General features: G+C 34.9%; 2 protein-coding genes across 3 annotated transcripts in view; one reads left to right on the top strand and one right to left on the bottom strand.

Moving 5' to 3' along the window:
* The window catches only part of atp7b (ATPase copper transporting beta), a 205,825-nt gene that overhangs the window by 146,586 nt on the left and 41,144 nt on the right, over nt 1-18,095 (top strand). The window lies entirely within an intron of this gene.
* Nucleotides 1-18,095, bottom strand: part of gpd2 (glycerol-3-phosphate dehydrogenase 2 (mitochondrial)) — a 33,446-nt gene that overhangs the window by 4,995 nt on the left and 10,356 nt on the right. For both annotated transcript variants that reach the window (XM_078796947.1, XM_078796948.1), the window contains 14 exons: nt 16,525-16,693; nt 13,855-13,979; nt 13,657-13,754; nt 12,619-12,782; nt 9,616-9,780; nt 9,387-9,531; nt 6,322-6,515; nt 6,113-6,247; nt 5,853-6,028; nt 3,316-3,447; nt 3,086-3,244; nt 773-885; nt 631-709; nt 473-571 (listed from right to left, as the gene is read on the bottom strand). In XM_078796947.1, coding sequence (XP_078653073.1) covers nt 473-571; nt 631-709; nt 773-885; nt 3,086-3,244; nt 3,316-3,447; nt 5,853-6,028; nt 6,113-6,247; nt 6,322-6,515; nt 9,387-9,531; nt 9,616-9,780; nt 12,619-12,782; nt 13,657-13,754; nt 13,855-13,979; nt 16,525-16,693 — 1,953 coding nt within the window. The remainder of the gene's footprint in view (nt 1-472; nt 572-630; nt 710-772; nt 886-3,085; nt 3,245-3,315; nt 3,448-5,852; nt 6,029-6,112; nt 6,248-6,321; nt 6,516-9,386; nt 9,532-9,615; nt 9,781-12,618; nt 12,783-13,656; nt 13,755-13,854; nt 13,980-16,524; nt 16,694-18,095) is intronic.

Genomic DNA, 18,095 nt, shown 5'->3' with positions numbered 1-18,095 from the left:
GGAATGTTTTATCAGAGCTTTTCTTGTAGAAAATTGGAACCAAAGCAAAGTTTTTAATTTTTTTTTGTTTTTAATAAATGCGTTTTTTTTGGAAAACCTGATGCGGCCCAGTCTCACCCAGACCCGAGCTCCAGTGGCCCCCAAGTAAATTGAGTTTGAGACCCCTGCCTTGCACAAAAAAAATACACTTAAAGGGGAAAAACATCTGCTGCTCTCTGATTGGTCAGACCAGATCTCTGACTCTAATGAAGGCGAAACTGATGGTCGCTCGTAATGACACTCGTACCTTCGCCAAGTGAGATTGTCCTTCCGAAATAGCAGAAATAGCTCATTATTTCTGCCACACTTCTTCTAGATTAGCATATTAGCATCAGCTGGATGAGATTTCACACCTACAGTCTCAGGTGGACAGGCGCCTTTTCTCAAGGGGGGGGGGTATGTATGACATGCACACATGGCGGTCGTCACATACCTGCAGGAATTCGCCAATTTCGATCTGCCCGTTCTTGTTTACGTCCACTTCATTGAGGATTTCGTGCAACGCGTTTTCATCGATGTGGACGTTGATGCTCTGCAAAAACAAGCAGGGAAGATGAACCCTGACCTCATGGGGGGGGGGGGGGGACTCACCTCCAAGACTTGCTGGACGTCCAACGTGGTGATGAATCCTTTGCTTTCTTTGTCAAACTTATGGAAGCGCTTCTTGTACCTGCCAATCAATCACACGGAGTTGAAGCGGCGTCGCTTATGAAGGTAGGCGGGATTTGAGTACCTGGCTATTTCCTGGTTGTCCAGATTCATCTCCGACGTCTTGGTCAGCTGCTCGGAGCGAGAGCGGTAGCCCATCTCCTGGTACAAGAACTTCTTCGCTGCTTCAAGTTCGGCCTGATTTTTGCAACAAAAAAGAGCTTATAATGAAATAAAAAAATTAAAAAAAAAAATATATATATATATAATGAGTCAGAATATATTAAAAAATATTGTCATTTTGGGAAAATTACGTTTCGGGAAAAGTTAATAATGTTATGAGAATGAAGTCAACTTACAAAAAAAAATTTTGTTGTAAATGTCATAATGTCAAATAATGTCAAAATATTAAGAGACAATTTCATATAAGAGAAAATGTCATATAATGTCAAATAATGTCAAAATATTAAGAGAAAATATATAAGAGAAAATGTCATGTCAAATGTCAAAATATTAAGAGAAAATGTCATATAATGTCAAAATATTAAGAGAAAATATAAGAGAAAATGTCATAATGTCAAAATATTAAGAGAAAATATATAAGAGAAAATGTCATATCATGTCAAATAATGTCAAAATATTAAGAGAAAATTTCATATAAGAGAAAATGTCATATAATGTCAAAATATTAAGAGAAAATATAAGAGAAAATGTCATAATGTCAAAATATTAAGAGAAAATATATAAGAGAAAATGTCATATCATGTCAAATAATGTCAAAATATTAAGAGAAAATTTCATATAAGAGAAAATGTCATATAATGTCAAATGTCAAAATATTAAGAAAAAATTTCATATAAGAGAAAATGTCATATAATGTCAGAAAAAAGTCGCAATTTTATGAGAATAACATCAATATATTATGGAAATAAAATTTTAGTAGCATACAGCTATAATATTAAAGAAAAAAACTTTTTAACAGTTGTAATATTATGAGAAACAAACAAAAAAAAATAAAGTTGTAATTTTTGGTTGCGGAAAAAGTTATAATAATACGAGAATATAGTCAACTTACAAGAAGAACACTGAAGTAGTTTGACTTTAAAAAACAGCTGTAATTTTACACAAATAAAGTCAAAATTAAAAGTCATAAAAAATTAATTACTTCATGAGAATAACATCAAAATATTACAAGCAAAAGTCATGTTCTAATAAGATTTTTATATAATAACATCGTAATATGAGTTTTTATAGCATTTTAGTAGCATACACTTTTTTTTAAGCCGTAAAATTATGAAAGACAAACAAAAAACAAACAAGGTTGCGTAAAAATTATAATTTTACGCAATAATTGTCATTATTATTATCATTAATAATAAACAAGGTTGCGTAAAAATGAGAATACGGTCAACTTCCAACAAGAATGTTATTAAATATTTTTAGTGAAGAAAACAGCTGTAATTGTATGAGAATTATTATTATTATTAATGATAATAATTATTATTTTATTGTCATTATTATTATTAATGATAATAATAATGACAATAATAATAATCAATAATAATAATAAATTCATTATTATTAATTAATTAATTGATGATAATAGCAATTATTATTAATGATAATAATAATGATAATAATAATGAAAATAAAATAATAATAATAGTTATTATTGATGATATTATTATTTTATTGTCATTATTATTATTATTATTAATGATGATAATAATAATGACAATAAAATAATAATAATAATATTTGGACCTAATTCTCATACAATTACAGCTGTTTTCTCCACTAAAAATATTTAATAACATTTTTGTTGGAAATTGACCGTATTCTCATTTTTACGCAACCTTGTTTATTATTAATGATCAATCATAATCATAACAACAATAATAATAATAATAATAATAATAATAATAATAATAATAATAATAATAATTAATAATAATAATAATAATTAATAATAATAATAATAATAGTCACAATAATAATAATAATCACAACAATAATAATAATAATCACAACAATAATAATAATAATAATAATAATAATAGTCACAATAATAATAATAATCACAATAATAATAATAATAATCACAACAATAATAATAATAATAATCACAACAATAATAATAATAATAACAATAATAATAATAATAGTAATAATAATCACATTAATAATAATAATAATAATAATAATAATGGATTAGATTTGATATAGTGCTTTGTAAGGCACCCAATGGTCGCCCTTTAGTCAGTCACACACCAGTGGTGGTAACCTACATCCGTGGTCACAGCTGCCCTGGGGTAGTCTACTGACTACTGAGCCACTCCTGCCCCCAGGGTTGGATTCTCATTAGAAAAAATATTAAAAAATAATCAGATTTTTGTACCGTCCTGCGCTCCTGACTCCAGCCCAGCTCCTTGGCCATGATCTGCACGATGCGCGGGAGCGCCTCGTCCGCCGCCTGCACATTCAGGAAGCCCAACCGCGTTCGCCGGGCGATGATGTCGATGGCGGTGCAGGCGTACTCTTTGACGGCGTACAGAACCTGCGAAGGAAGTTCCATTTACACCAGAATAACGAAGAATCTACGAGCTGGGAAACGCGCCGTCGCCTTACCTCGGCCTCGATGTAAGGAAACTCGGATACGAGTCTTTTACCGACAATCGGCCATCTTTGCCCCGTGACCAACGCCATCTTGGCTACGTCGTACGCCTTCCCTCCGTACGTGGACGCCAGATGCTGAGCGACCTGAGCGCACACGAAAAGATTTCTTTAGCACGGCGTCGTCAATGTTTACAGACAACATGGCAGCCGTTTACTATTCAGATGGCTGACTTTTACCCGTCACGCCAAAGGTCAAACACGGTCCAAATATCAACAATGACCTTTTCAAAATATTTGGAACATCTTTAATGAGGAGTAAGTAGAGCGCAGGGGCACTTTTTCCCCCTCAAACACGCCAACTGTTGCGGGAATCTGACGTGAATCGATGCATCGTGCAGACTTCATGCCATTCATGAATTGTTTCACACGCGAGAGCCGCATGTTCTGAGTCGTTCGTGGAATGGAAATGTCAGAGCTGTTAATGTCAGCGTCTGGTGGAAGCAAAGCGTCTTCACACGGTTGGTTTGATGCTTCTTGACATCAGGGCGCGTCCGGAACTGTGAGAGGTCCACATCACGTTACGAGGGATTAGATATCTGGGATCCTCTTAGTTGAATCGTTCGCCCGTACGAGAGCCAACAGCATTCACTCATTTCATTTACAATGAAGACTTGACTTTTACTGACTCACGAGTACTCAACAAAGATTCAGTGGTCACTAACTCTCGGGTACCCCACAAAGACTTGGGGTTCATTGACTCACAGGTCGAGTTTGACCGACTCACGGGTGCTCACGGTTTCACTGATTCACATGTACTCTGTGATGATTCGAGGCTCACTGACTCATAGGCGTCTGACGAACACTTGGGTTTCACTGACCCACGGGTGCTCAAAAAATACCCGAGTTTCGCTGACTCGCGGGTACTCAACAAAGACTTGAGGTTCACTGACTCAAGGGTACTCCACAAAGACTCGAGGTTCACTGACTCAATGGCGTTTGGCAAAGACTCAGGTTTTACTGACTCACGAGTACTCAACAAAGATTCAGTGGTCACTAACTCTCGGGTACCCCACAAAGACTTGGGTTTCAATGACTCACAGGTCGAGTTTGACTGACTCATGGGTGTTCACGGGTTTCACTGATTCACATGTACTCAACAAATAGGGGGCTCAACAAATACCCGAGTTTCACTGACTCGCGGGTACTCAACAAAGACTCGAGGTTCACTGACTCAATGGCGTTTGGCAAAGACTCAGGTTTTACTGACTCACCGGTACTCAACAAAGATTCAGTGGTCACTAACTCTCGGGTACCCCACAAAGACTTGGGGTTCAATGACTCACAGGTCGAGTTTGACCGACTCACGGGTGCTCACGGGTTTCACTGATTCACATGTACTCTGTGATGATTCGAGGCTCACTGACTCATAGGCGTCTGACGAACACTTGGGTTTCACTTACCCACGGGTGCTCAACAAAGACTCGAGGCTCACTGACTCAAGGGTACTCCACAAAGACTCGATGTTCACTGACGCAATGCCGTTTGGCAATGACTCAGGTTTTACTGACTCACGAGTACTCAACAAAGATTCAGTGGTCACTATCTCTCGGGTACCCCACAAAGACTCGATGTTGACTGACTCATGGGTACTCGACAAAGACTCGAGTTTCACTGATTCATGGGTACATGCAACTACAGCTCGACTGCCGATTTTGTTGCGCAAGTGCAGAAAGGATGCGACACACTTTGCTTAACTGACTGAGTCATAACGAGTCGAGTCAAAATGAATCAAGTTTCCCTTCACTGCATCGCCAGGAATCGAACCCGCAACATAGAAGATATTATAGAAAAATAAAGCGGAGATGTTCCATCCATTCATTTTCTATGGTGCTTATCCTGACGAACACTTAGGTTTTCACTCACGGGTGCTCAACAAATACCCGAGTTTCGCTGACTCGCGGGTACTCAACAAAGACTCGAGGTTCACTGACTCACGGGTACTCCACAGAGACTCGAGGTTCACTGACTCAATGGCATTTGGCAATGAGTCAACTGACTCACGAGTACTCAACAAAGATTCAGTGGTCACTAAATCTCGGGTACCCCACAAAGACTCGAGGTTCACTGACTTGCGGGTACTCAACAAAGACTCAAGGTTCACTGACTCTCGGGTAACCCGCAAAAACTCGATGTTGACTGACTCACGGGTACTCGACAAAGATTCGACTGCCGATTTTGTTGCGCAAGTGCAGAAAGGATGCGACACACTTTGCTTCACTGAGTGAGTCATTAGGAGTCGAATCAAAATGAATCAAGTCTCCCTTTGCGGCATCTCCAATAGCGTGCCGGGAATTGAACCCGCGACATAGAAGATATTATAGAAAAATAAAGCAGAGATGTTCCATGCATTCATTTTCTATGGTGCTTATCCTGACTGGTAAGACGGCTAGGGTAGGCTCCAGCATACCCGTGACCCTAGTGAGGTTAAGCGGCATAGAAAACTTTGGATTATATGAATAAACAAAAAGGTAAATAATAAAAAAACTTACTTCCTGCTCTAAGCCGTAGTCCTGCACCAGGCGGATGTAGAGTGTCGGGGTCCAGCCCTTGGCGCCCTCCAGCATCAGACCAACGGTCTTGCAGGTCTCAGCCGGGAGGGTATGTGCTTTAATGGCGGCATCCAGAGTCTCCTCGGCCATGGATCTGTAGGTGGTCCACTTGCCGCCTGCGCAAAACACGTGCGACGTTCGTTGTTCAAAGACGACGATTAAACGCACGACATTCCCGTACACAAAAAGAATTAGCTGACCCGCGATGGTGACCAGTCCGCTGTTACTGAGGGTGACGATGTGGTTACGGCAGATGGACTGAGTGTCTTTGGAATTGGGGTCCGTCACCAGAGGGCGGATGCCGCTCCACGCCGCCAACACGTCGCCTCGCCTCACTGCGGGAGACAAGAATTTAGAATCCTGCGCCACGTTACCGAGTTACAGAGTCGACTTCCCCCCCCCCCCGTACCTTCCACATCGGGGCTCAGGTAGTTGCGGACTTCGCTCAGGATGAAGTTGATGTCGTCTTCCCCGGGGATGGGGTGGGCTGTCACGTTGGTGGGCGTGTCCGTGGTCCCGGCAATGGTCATCTTCTCCCAAGGTAGGAAGAATATGACTCGGCCGTCGCTTGTGGCGGGATCCAACAGGCCCATGTTGTCGGGACTGCGTGACCGAGGACAAACGTAGAAAAACGTCAGATTCCTCGTGTTTATGGAATTATGTATTTGTGTTATTTATGCAATATCACCTTGGAACACAACTACAGGTTGTTGAGTCTGCATTCATTTAGCATCCACGAGGCTATCTTGAGTCTGCATTCATTTAGCATCCATGTGGCTATCTTGAGTCTGCATTCATTTAGCATCCACGTGGCTATCTTGAGTCTGCGTTCATTTAGCATCCATGTGGCTATCTTGAGTCTGCATTCATTTAGCATCCACGTGGCTATCTTGAGTCTGCATTCATTTAGCATCCACGTGGCTATCTTGAGTCTGCATTCATTTAGCATCCACGTGGCTATCTTGAGTCTGCATTCATTTAGCATCCATGTGGCTATCTTGAGTCTGCATTCATTTAGCATCCACGTGGCTATCTTGAGTCTGCATTCATTTAGCATCCACGTGGCTATCTTGAGTCTGCATTCATTTAGCATCCACGTGGCTATCTTGAGTCTGCATTCATTTAGCATCCACGAGGCTATCTTGAGTCTGCATTCATTTAGCATCCACGTGGCTATTTTGCTATTTATGGCTACTTTTCCCCCCCCGGCCTGGTTACTACTATTTACTGTTTTGCAGTTTTACTTGATCACAGTTTTTCTATTATTTAACTCAGAGGCAAAAAGATGTGGTGATTGAAGTCCACAATACAAGAGATCATGTTTGGTGTGCTTCTAAGATGTTTTGGTAGAAAGTTGAAATATGAAATAATAAATGTTACTTTTTTAAAAGTTTGAATTTAATGAGAGAAAAAACAAAATAACAAATAAAGTTGTAATTTTTGCCTAATTAGGCTGTGGGGGAAAGAAGGAAGGAAGGAAGGAAGGGAGAGAAGATGGAAGGAAGGAAGGAAGGAAGAGAAGATGGAAGGAAGGAAGGAAGGGAGGGAGGAAGGAAGGAAGGAAGGGAAGAGGGAAGGAAGAGAAGATGGATGGAAGGAAGGAAGGGAGTGAGGGAGGAAGGAAGGAAGGAAGGAAAGAGGGAAGGAAGGAAGGAAAGAAGGGAGGGAGGAAGGAAGGAAGGAAGGAAGGAATGAAAGAAGGGAGGGGGGAAGGAAGGAAGGGAAGAGGGAAGAAGGAAGGAAGAAAGGGAAGAGGAAAGGAAGGAAAGAAGGAAGGAAGGCAGGGAGGAAGGAAGGGAAGAGGGAAGGAAAGAAGGATGGAAGGAAGAAAGGAAAGAGGGAAGGAAGGAAGGAAGGAAGGAAAGAGGGGAGGGAGGAAGGAAAGAAGGGAGGGAGGAAGGAAAGAAGGGAAGATGGAAGGAAGGAAGGAGGGAAGGAATGATGGAAGGAAGGAAGGAAAGAAAGAAGGGAGGGACAAAGGAAGGAAGGAGGGAGGAAGGAAAGAAGGGAGGGACGAAGGAAGGAAGGAGGGAGGAAGGAATGAAGGGAAGATGGAAGGAGGGAGGAAGGATGGAAAGAAGGAGGAAGGAAGGAAGGAATGAAAGAAGGGAGGGAGGAAAGAAGCAAGGATGGAAGGAAGGAAGGATGGAAGGAAGGAAACAATGAAAGAAGGGAGGAAGGAAGGAAGGATGGAAGGAAGGAAGGAAAGGAAAAAGGGAAGGGAGGGAGAAAGGAAGGAAGGAAGGGAAGAGGGAAGAAAGGAAGGGAAGAAGGAAGGAAGGGAGGAGGGAAGGAAGGCAGGGAGGAAGGAGGAAGGAAGGGAAGAGGGAAGGAAGGATGGAAGGATGGAAGGAAGGAAAGATGGAAGGAAGGAAGGAAAGAAGAGAGGAAGGAAGGGAAGAGGGAAGGAAGGAAGGAATGAAAGAAGGGAGGAACGAAGAATGGAAGGAAGGAAGGAAGGAAGGAAGGAAGGAAGGAAGGAAGGAAAGGAAAAAGGGAAGGGAGGGAGAAAAGGAAGGAAGGAAAGAATAATAATTAATAATAATAATAATATGGAGAATAAATAGATGACATGAACTATGAATACTGTACAGCGTAACGAAGGAGGAAGTAGTACTATAGATTATTCCAGGTTATACCTGTAGTATCCCGGGATGATGAAAGAGGAGGGAGTAGTACTCTAGATTATTCCAGGTTCTACCTGTAGTATCCCGGGATGATGAAAGAGGAAGTAGTACTAGAGATGATTCCAGGTTATACCTGTAGTATCCCGGGATGATGAAGGAGGAAGTAATAGTACTATAGATGATTCCAGGTTCTACCTGTAGTATCCCGGGATGATGAAAGAGGAAGTAGTACTAGAGATGATTCCAGGTTCTACCTGTAGTATCCCGGGATGATGAAAGAGGAAGTAGTACTAGAGATGATTCCAGGTTCTACCTGTAGTATCCCGGGATGACGAAAGAGGAAGTAGTACTAGAGATGATTCCAGGTTCTACCTGTAGTATCCCGGGATGACGAAAGAGGAAGTAGTACTAGAGATGATTCCAGGTTCTACCTGTAGTATCCCGGGATGATGAAAGAGGAAGTAGTACTAGAGATGATTCCAGGTTCTACCTGTAGTATCCCGGGATGACGAAAGAGGAAGTAGTACTAGAGATGATTCCAGGTTCTACCTGTAGTATCCCGGGATGATGAAAGAGGAAGTAGTAGTACTATAAATTATTCCAGGTTCTACCTGTAGTATCCCGGGATGATGAAAGAGGAAGTAGTACTAGAGATGATTCCAGGTTCTACCTGTAGTATCCCGGGATGATGAAAGAGGAAGTAGTACTAGAGATGATTCCAGGTTCTACCTGTAGTATCCCGGGATGACGAAAGAGGAAGTAGTACTAGAGATGATTCCAGGTTCTACCTGTAGTATCCCGGGATGACGAAAGAGGAAGTAGTACTAGAGATGATTCCAGGTTGTACCTGTAGTATCCCGGGATGACGATGTGCACGCCGGCACTGGGCTGGCAGATGTTGGTGCTTTCCTGGTTATCCATCTTCCTGACGGAGTCGGTGAAGGGCCCGGTGGCGTTGATCACACATTTGGCTTTCACGTCAAATTCCTCCCCTGAAAAAGACCGTCACCAGCCGAGGTCACGTGATGGACAGTTTAGCAACGCCATTCAGGTGGGCGGCCCTCCGAAATTCCCACCTGTGAGTACGTCCCGGCATCGCGCGCCGCACACTTTGTCGGTGCCGTTCTGCGGGTCCTTTTCCTTCAGCAGGTGAACCACCTCGGTGTAGTTGGCCATGGCGGCGCCATAGCGGCCGGCGGTGAGAGCGATGGCCAGGTTCATGCGGGCATCGTTGTGCTGCCCTGGAAAAGGAAAATGGCTCTAAATGGAGTGTTGCTAGCATCGTGATGCTATCGGCTATTTGGAGGACAAGCCCGCCCACACTGGAGACTCCTCCAGTTCTGTTCCCACGGTGAACGCTACGGCAATTCATTCATTCATTCATTCCATCTTTTCTTCATATCACATTGCATTTCATTTAAGAGTGTTGAGAGGGTCGTTTTCTTTGAGCTGATGTAACCAAACAATTTACCTTGTGGATCAATAAAGTTTGTCTCAGTCCAAGAATAAAGTCAAAATGCTAAGAGAAAAAAAAATTGTAATATAACCAGAAAACGCTGTTTTTTTTTTACAAGAAAATAACATCATTTAAAAAATAATAAATTTAAAATATTAAAGGAAAAAAAAATTTAAGTCCTAAAAAAAAAGTAAAGCTGTATTTTTATGAGAATAAAGTCAAAATAATATGGGAATTAAGTCAGAATAAGAAAATTTGCAAGAACAAAATTTACTGGAAAAAAAAACACCCGAGTAGAAATGGAAAAATCAATTCAAATAAAGTAAAAAATATTAATACAAAAAAATCGTAATTTAGAGTTATAATGTTATTGGAATTAAGCCAAAATATGATTGAAATAAAAACATAATATTACAAAATGCATTAATAAATTAATAATAAATAATATAAATATTATATTCAAAAGTCTTATTGTAATGAAAATATGTTTTTTAAGAAAATTAATGGATGGACAACAAAAACAAAATTGTTGTCATTTTTGGAAAATTTGGTAAAAAATTAAGTAAAAAAAATGGGAATAAAGTCATAATTGTGAGAAGAAAATCAAAAAAAGAAGAATAGAAATATATAGAAAATAATATAATAATAATTACGGATGTACGATAATGATCAGTATTGATAATTATTGGCCCGATATCAGCATAAAAATGCGATATCGGTTGTATCTTGATTTTTTTTCCCAATCAGGAAACCGATATTATAAACTGCTGAATGCTGAAAATGAATGCTGTAATTTTACGAGAAAATAACACATTAAAAGAAAAAAATTTTAAGTCCAAAAAAAAAAGTAAAGCTGTATTTTCATGAGAATAAAGTCAAAATAATATGGAAATTAAGTCAGAATAAGAAAATTTGCAAAAACAAAGTTGGAAAATTTACTTTAAAAAAAAGAAAAAACACCAAAGTAGAAATGAAAAAATCAATTAAAATTTTGTGACAATAAAAACAAAAATATTAAGACAAAAAAAGCCATAATTTAGAGTTATAATGTTATTGAAACAAAGCCAAAGTATTATTGAAATAAAGACATAATATTACAAAAATACAAATAAAAATATAAATAAAAAATACAAATAAATTCTAAATATTATATTCAAAAGTCTTATTGTATGAAAATATGTTTTTTAAGGTTGTAATATGAGACACAAACAAAACAACCCACAACCCTAGTGAGAATAAACACCATAGAAAATCAATGGATGTTGTCATTTTTGGAAAATTTGGTAAAAAATTAAGTAAAAAAAATGGGAATAAAGTCATACTTGTGAGAAGAAAATAAAAAAGAAGAAAAAAATAGAATATAATAATAATAATAATAATTAGGGATGTCCGATAGTTATCGGTATTGATAATTATTGGCCCGATATCAGCATAAAAATGCGACTTCGGTTGTATCTTGATTTTTTTTCCCGATCAGGAAACCGATATTAAAAAACTGATTTTTGCATGCGTGTATCATCTTACAAATATCGGTATCGGAAATTGAGAGTTGGACAATAACGGTGTTCAGCAAAAATGCCAATATGGGACATCTCTAATAATAATAGAAATAAAGAAAACTAAATAAAATTGTCCTTTTTGGGAAAATGAGAAAAAAGAGAAAAAAATAATATTGCAGGAATAAAGTGAAAAAATTATGGGAATAAAGTCATAATTACGATAAGAAAAAACACCCGAGCAGAAATGGAAAAATCAATTAAAATTTTTTAGACAATAAAGTAAAAAATATTAAGACAAAAAAAGTCATAATTTAGTTATAATATTATTGGAATAAAGCCAAAATATGATATGAAATAAAAACATAATACTACAAAATTCATTAATAAATTAATAATAAATAATATAAATATTATATTCAAAAGTCTTATTGTAATGAAAATATGTTTTTTAAGGTTGTAAGTGAGAATAAACGCCATAGAAAATGGATGGATGGACAACCAAAACAAAATTGTTGTCATTTTTGGAAAATTAGGTAAAAATATTATGGGAGTAAAGTAAAAAAAATGGGAATAAAGTCATAATTGTGAGAAGAAAATCAAAAAAGAAGAACAGAAATAATATAATAATAATAATTACGGGTGTCCGATAATTATCGGTATTGATAATTATTGGCCCGATATCAGCATAAAAATGCGATATCGGTTGTATCTTGATTTTTTTTCCCGACGGTGACATCTCTAATAATAGTAGAAATAAAGAAATTAAATAAAATTGTCCTTTTTGGGAAAATGAGAAAAAAGAGAAAAAAATAATATTGCAGGAATAAAGTAAAAAAATTATGGGAATAAAGTCATAATTACGATAAGAAAATGAAATATGTGTAAAATAGAAAAAGCAGCATGAATGCCACCCAAGAAAAGGTCAGACTCGGAAATGTCACAAGGATGATTAGCGCAGATGGCATCAATGGAGGGAAAAAAAAAAAAAAAAGATGTGCAAACTCCACCCCTTCTGCTGCCTCGGAGCAAAATATGGCGGCGGAATGTGGGACACGTGCAACAAAGCTCCGAATTCTACCTTTGAAATCAGAAGACCCTCCTATCCGACTCCTGAGAACGCTCACCATCATAGTAGACGATGGCCCCCACCAGCTTGTCCTTCTTCAGCATGGGGAAGAGCTCCAGGGCTTTGGTCTTACTGAGCATGTAGCTGCTCTTCAGGCACTGGATGCCGGCCACCAGGTCGTACATCTTGATGCCGGCCCAATAGTAAGGCAGCTGCCACCATCTTGGAAACAAAGCACAACGGCGGAATGACGAGATTGTCAAGCTACTATTTTTTTGCTTTTTAATTTGCCAAATATCTAAAGATCTTTGGACATTTTTTTATTTCAACTGCATACTACTAAAAATGACAGTATTTTTCCTCATAATATTACATGTTTATTCTTGGAAAATTATGTTTTTTTCTGGTTACAGAGTGACTTTTTTGTCTTTATTTATTGTTGGAATTTTTCCGGAATAATATGACTTAATTTCCAGAATATTTTGACTTAATTCTCGCAATATGTATACTTTTAACCCAAATTAATTGTCTAGTTTGCTTTGTTTGTTTAATATTCCATATTAACATAACAATTAACATTATAATAATAATTAACATATTAACATATATTAATTAACATTAACATATTTATGTTTAATATTCCAATTCTATGCTACTAAAATTATTTAAAAAATGTTTTATTTTTTTAAATTTATTTTAAATTTTTTTTATTTTAAAATTATTTTTTATTTTTTTAATTTTAAATTTAAAAAAATGTACATTTTAAATAATTTTAAATGATTTAAAATAATTTTTTTAATTTACATTTATTTTTTTATAATATTACAGGTTTATTCTTTTAAAATTGCCACTTTTTTGTTGTCAAATAATGAAGATTATTAATCAGATTAATCACAGAGTTGCTGTAGATTCATTTCGAAGAATGGTCATTAAATATTGGATTAATAAATAATAAATAATAAATAATAAATAATAAATAATAAATAATAAATAATAAATAATAAATAATAAATAATAAATAATAAATAATAAATAATAAATAATAAATGCCTTGAAATGTTTTGATGTCCAGGCAGTAAAACGCTGCCATACGTACTTGTAAACAGGAAGCATGATGGGGAGCGGGGCCGACAGATGGGGCGCGATCTCCAAAAGGTTGGCTCGCTCATGGAGGGCCTCTTTGACCATCATGTACTGTTGTTGTGGGAGAGGAAACGACACGACGAGGGTGAGCAGCTGAAGGAGCGAAGGAGACGTGAGAGGAAGGAAGGAAGGAAGGAAGCCAATGAGGAACCTGCTCGTAGTCCAGTTTCATGATGGCCTTCTGGAGGTAGCGGACGCCGCCGTGGATGAGTTTGGTGCTGCGGCTGCTCGTCCCGGAAGAAAAGTCGCTCCTCTCGACGAGGGCGGTCTTTAGGTCTGAAAAGGACGGAGCGGAATAATAATAATAATAATAATAATAATAATAATAATGGGCTTGGGGTATTATTATGGGGTTGGTATCCTTGGCAACAGAGGGTTACGCCATGCAATGTCAGGGTGCCCAAAGTGTGGCCCGCATCTGTTTGTTTGTTTTTTAATGCCCTTTGGCACATTCTGAAAATTATTAATCATTTTAGTTGTTTAATTGTTTTACATTAATAAAGTCAAAATGTTATAGAAATATTTATGAGAACAAAATTATCAAAAAAGTAGGTAAAAAAAAAAACAACTGGAAAAAAGAAGAGGACAAAAAGTAGCATAGGCAAAAAAATTGATTAAAAACTATGCTAATATCAACTAATTATTATAATATTAATAGCAGCATAGTGCTGAAATATTAAATAAAAATATATAAGTATTTCTTTAAAAAATATATTTTTAATTAATTTATTATTTTAATTAATTTATTAAATTAAAATTATTTTTATTTTTTTTCTAAATACAATTAAATGAAAAAAACATTGTATGATGAGAAACAAGGAGAAAAAATAAAGTTATCCATTTTTAAATATCAGGTTGGGAAAGTCATAACATCGAAAAAACACAATATACGAAAAGAAAGACAAAAAGCACCCAGCTGAAATGGGAAAAGGGTATAATTTGTGTAGTTTTATCAGAATAAAGTCAAAATATTAAGAGAAATTTTCTGTATTCTAAAGAAAAAAAATGTGAAATTTCCCACCAACCTGATTTTCCAAAAATTACACATTTTCTTTTTTACTCACAATTAAAAAAAAACTCTCATAACAGCTCGTAATGACACGATGTTATTATTGTCATACAATTGTGACTTTTTTCCTCATTTGTAATATTTTGATTTTATTCTCATAAAATAACTGCTGTTTTTTTTATATTTCTAGTTTTTTTTTCTTTAGATTTTATTTTTGTAACATGATTACTTTTTTCGCAACCGTACACGTCTACGAGTAAAATACTTCCAGAACAAAAGTGGTGACATTTTTCAGTTTTTTTTTTTTTTTTCAAGTCAGAAGTGAAGTTATAGTTTATAGTTTTTTAGATATAGTTTCTAAGATACAATATTGGGTCAAAATGGGACATTTTAGCAAAATAAGGCAAAAACGGTAGTTTATCAGAATGTAGAGCAGGGGTCTCAAACTCACGGACGCTAGTTTGAGGCCCCCGCCTTGATATGAAAGTTTAATTTCTTTAATTTCTTTAATTTGTTTTTTGATTTGCTTATTTATTTTTCCATCTTATTTTGTGTTGAAAAATAAAAATTAACATGAAACATTTATTTAATAATTTAATTATAAATTAAAAAATAATTTGTTCATTTGTTTCATTTGTTTTTTGAATTGCTTATTTATTTTTCCATCTTATTTTGTCGAAAAATAAAAAATAACATGAAACATTTATTTAATAATTTAATAATGAATAAAAAATAATTTGTTCATTTCTTTCATTTGTTTTTTGATTTGCTTATTTATTTTTCCATCTTATTTTGTGTCGAAAAATAAAAATTAACATGAAACATTTATTTAATAATTTAATAATAAATACAAATTTATTTGTTCATTTCTTTCATTTGTTTTTTGATTTGCTTATTTATTTTTCCATCTTATTTTGTGTCGAAAAATAAAAATTAACATTAAACATTTATTTAATAATTTAATAATAAATAAAAATTAATTTGTTCATTTCTTTCATTTGTTTTTTGATTTGCTTATTTATTTTTCCATCTTATTTTGTGTCAAAAAATAAAAATTAACATTAAACATTTATTTAATAATTTAATAATAAATACAAATTAATTTGTTCATTTCTTTCATTTGTTTTTTGATTTGCTTATTTATTTTTCCATCTTATTTTGTGTCGAAAAATAAAAATTAACATGAAACATTTATTTAATAATTTAATAATAAATACAAATTTATTTGTTCATTTCTTTCATTTGTTTTTTGATTTGCTTATTTATTTTTCCATCTTATTTTGTGTCGAAAAATAAAAATTAACATTAAACATTTATTTAATAATTTAATAATAAATAAAAATTAATTTGTTTCACTTGTTTTTTTATGTGCTTATTTATATTTCCATCTCATTTTGTGTCAAAAAATAAAAATTAACATTAAACATTTATTTAATAATTTATTAATAAATAAAAATTAATTTATAATAATTTATTATAATTTAATGTTTTATCAGAGCTTTTGCAAAGAACCAAAGCATAGAAAAAGTGGAGGGTATAGCAGAAGCATTGAAGACAATTATATTATATATATATTTATTAATATTTAATATAATTAATATTTATTAATATTTGTATTATATTTTATATTATTATATTTTTTTCTTTATATATATATATATAAATTTTGTCTTTTTGCATTGGAGTTTCTTGGAAAGTAAAAGCAAATGATTATAAGCAGCTGGTGGCAAACCTCCTCAAGTCCGACAAAGCCCTTGGCTGCAATATTCCAATGAACAACTGTGGAGAATCAAGCGATATACGGGTTCTTACTGCGCGTGGCGGCGTCCAAGGCACATCCTGCCCCCGTGGCTCCGCCTCCGACCACCAGGACGTCAAACTCGGTCTCTTTCAGCCGTGTGAGTTGGCCCCGCCGAGTGGGAAGCTCGTCGGCGAAGGGAGCCTTCAGTTGTGCTTCCGCCGCTACGTGCGCTAACCTAGCCTGGACGTGATGAACAAAGACACAAAGACGAGATCCCACAGACTCGTTGTCTTAGTTGTCTTAGTTGTCTTACGTGGACGGGCGTGGTCAATGGTCTCTAGTTATGTTTGGAAATATGAACCAACCATGAAGCAACACTTGACTTGAGGCCAATGAAACATTTGAAGCACATAAACACCTCGTGGTGGTGCAGCTTTATCATTTAAAGCCAACTGATGCATTCCATTAACATTGTGGACATATTAAAACAGGGGTCTCCAAAGTGCAGCCCAGAGGCCATTTGTGACCCACGGCCGTTTTTAGGGTGCGGAAATAAAGTCAAAATATTATGGGAATAAAGTCATAATATTATAAGACAAAAATTCACAAGAAAACAGTTGAACGAGTTGCAAAAAAATGCTGTGATTTTACGATAATAAAGTCAAAATATTAACACAAAACAGTTGTAATGTAATTTGGATTTGTATGAGAGTAATTTTAATTGATTTTAAGTAATTGTAATTAATTAATTTTAAGTAATTTTAAGTAATTTTAATTAATAAATAATAAATTTTAATTAATTTAAATTAATAGAAAATAAAAAATAATAAAAAATGAATAAATAAAATATGCTGTTTAAAAAAATCTGTAAAATTATGAGAAACAAACAAACAACAAATAAAGTTGTCATTTTTAAAAAATATTAGAAATAAACAAATAGAAAATAAACAGCATAAATGTCAAACAACTGTTGTAAAGAGAATGAAGTCAAAATATTATAAGACAGAAATTCACAAGAAAAAAGTTGAACGACTTGCAAAAAAATGCTGTGATTTTACGATAATAAAGTCAAAATATTAACACAAAACAGTTTAAATTTGTATGAGAGTAATTTTAATTGTAATTAATTAATTTAAAGTAATTTTAATTCATTTAAATGAATAGAAAATAAAAATAAAAACTGAATAAATAAAATATGCTATTTTTAAAAAATCTGTAATATTATGGGAAACAAACAAAACAACAAATAAAGTTGTCATTTTTTTAAAAATTAGGTTGTGGAAAAAGTTATATTATTTGAATAAAGTGAAATATTATGGTAATTAAGTCAAAAATATGAGAAGAAAATTTACAAGAAAAATATGTTGAAATAAGGGAATCGATGTATAAATATTATGAGGAAAAATAATGACATTTTAGTAGCATAGCATTTAAATATTAAAATATAAAAAGTTTATTTAACTAAATAGAAAATAAAAATAAAAACTGAATAAATAAAATATGCTATTTTAAAAAATCTGTAATATTATGAGAAACAAACAAAACAACAAATAAAGTTGTCATTTAAAAAAAAATGGTTGTGGAAAAAGTTATATTATGTGAATAAAGTGAAATATTATGGTTATTAAATCAAAAATATGAG

The sequence above is a fragment of the Doryrhamphus excisus genome, linkage group LG15, assembly GCF_037039965.1.
Source record: "Doryrhamphus excisus strain RoL-2023G ecotype Guam linkage group LG15, RoL_Dexc_Guam_v1.1, whole genome shotgun sequence".
In the NCBI taxonomy this organism is placed as follows: Eukaryota; Metazoa; Chordata; class Actinopteri; order Syngnathiformes; family Syngnathidae; genus Doryrhamphus; species Doryrhamphus excisus.
The sequence above is the reverse complement of the archived record's forward strand: the minus strand, read 5'-3'. Positions and strand labels throughout refer to the sequence as shown.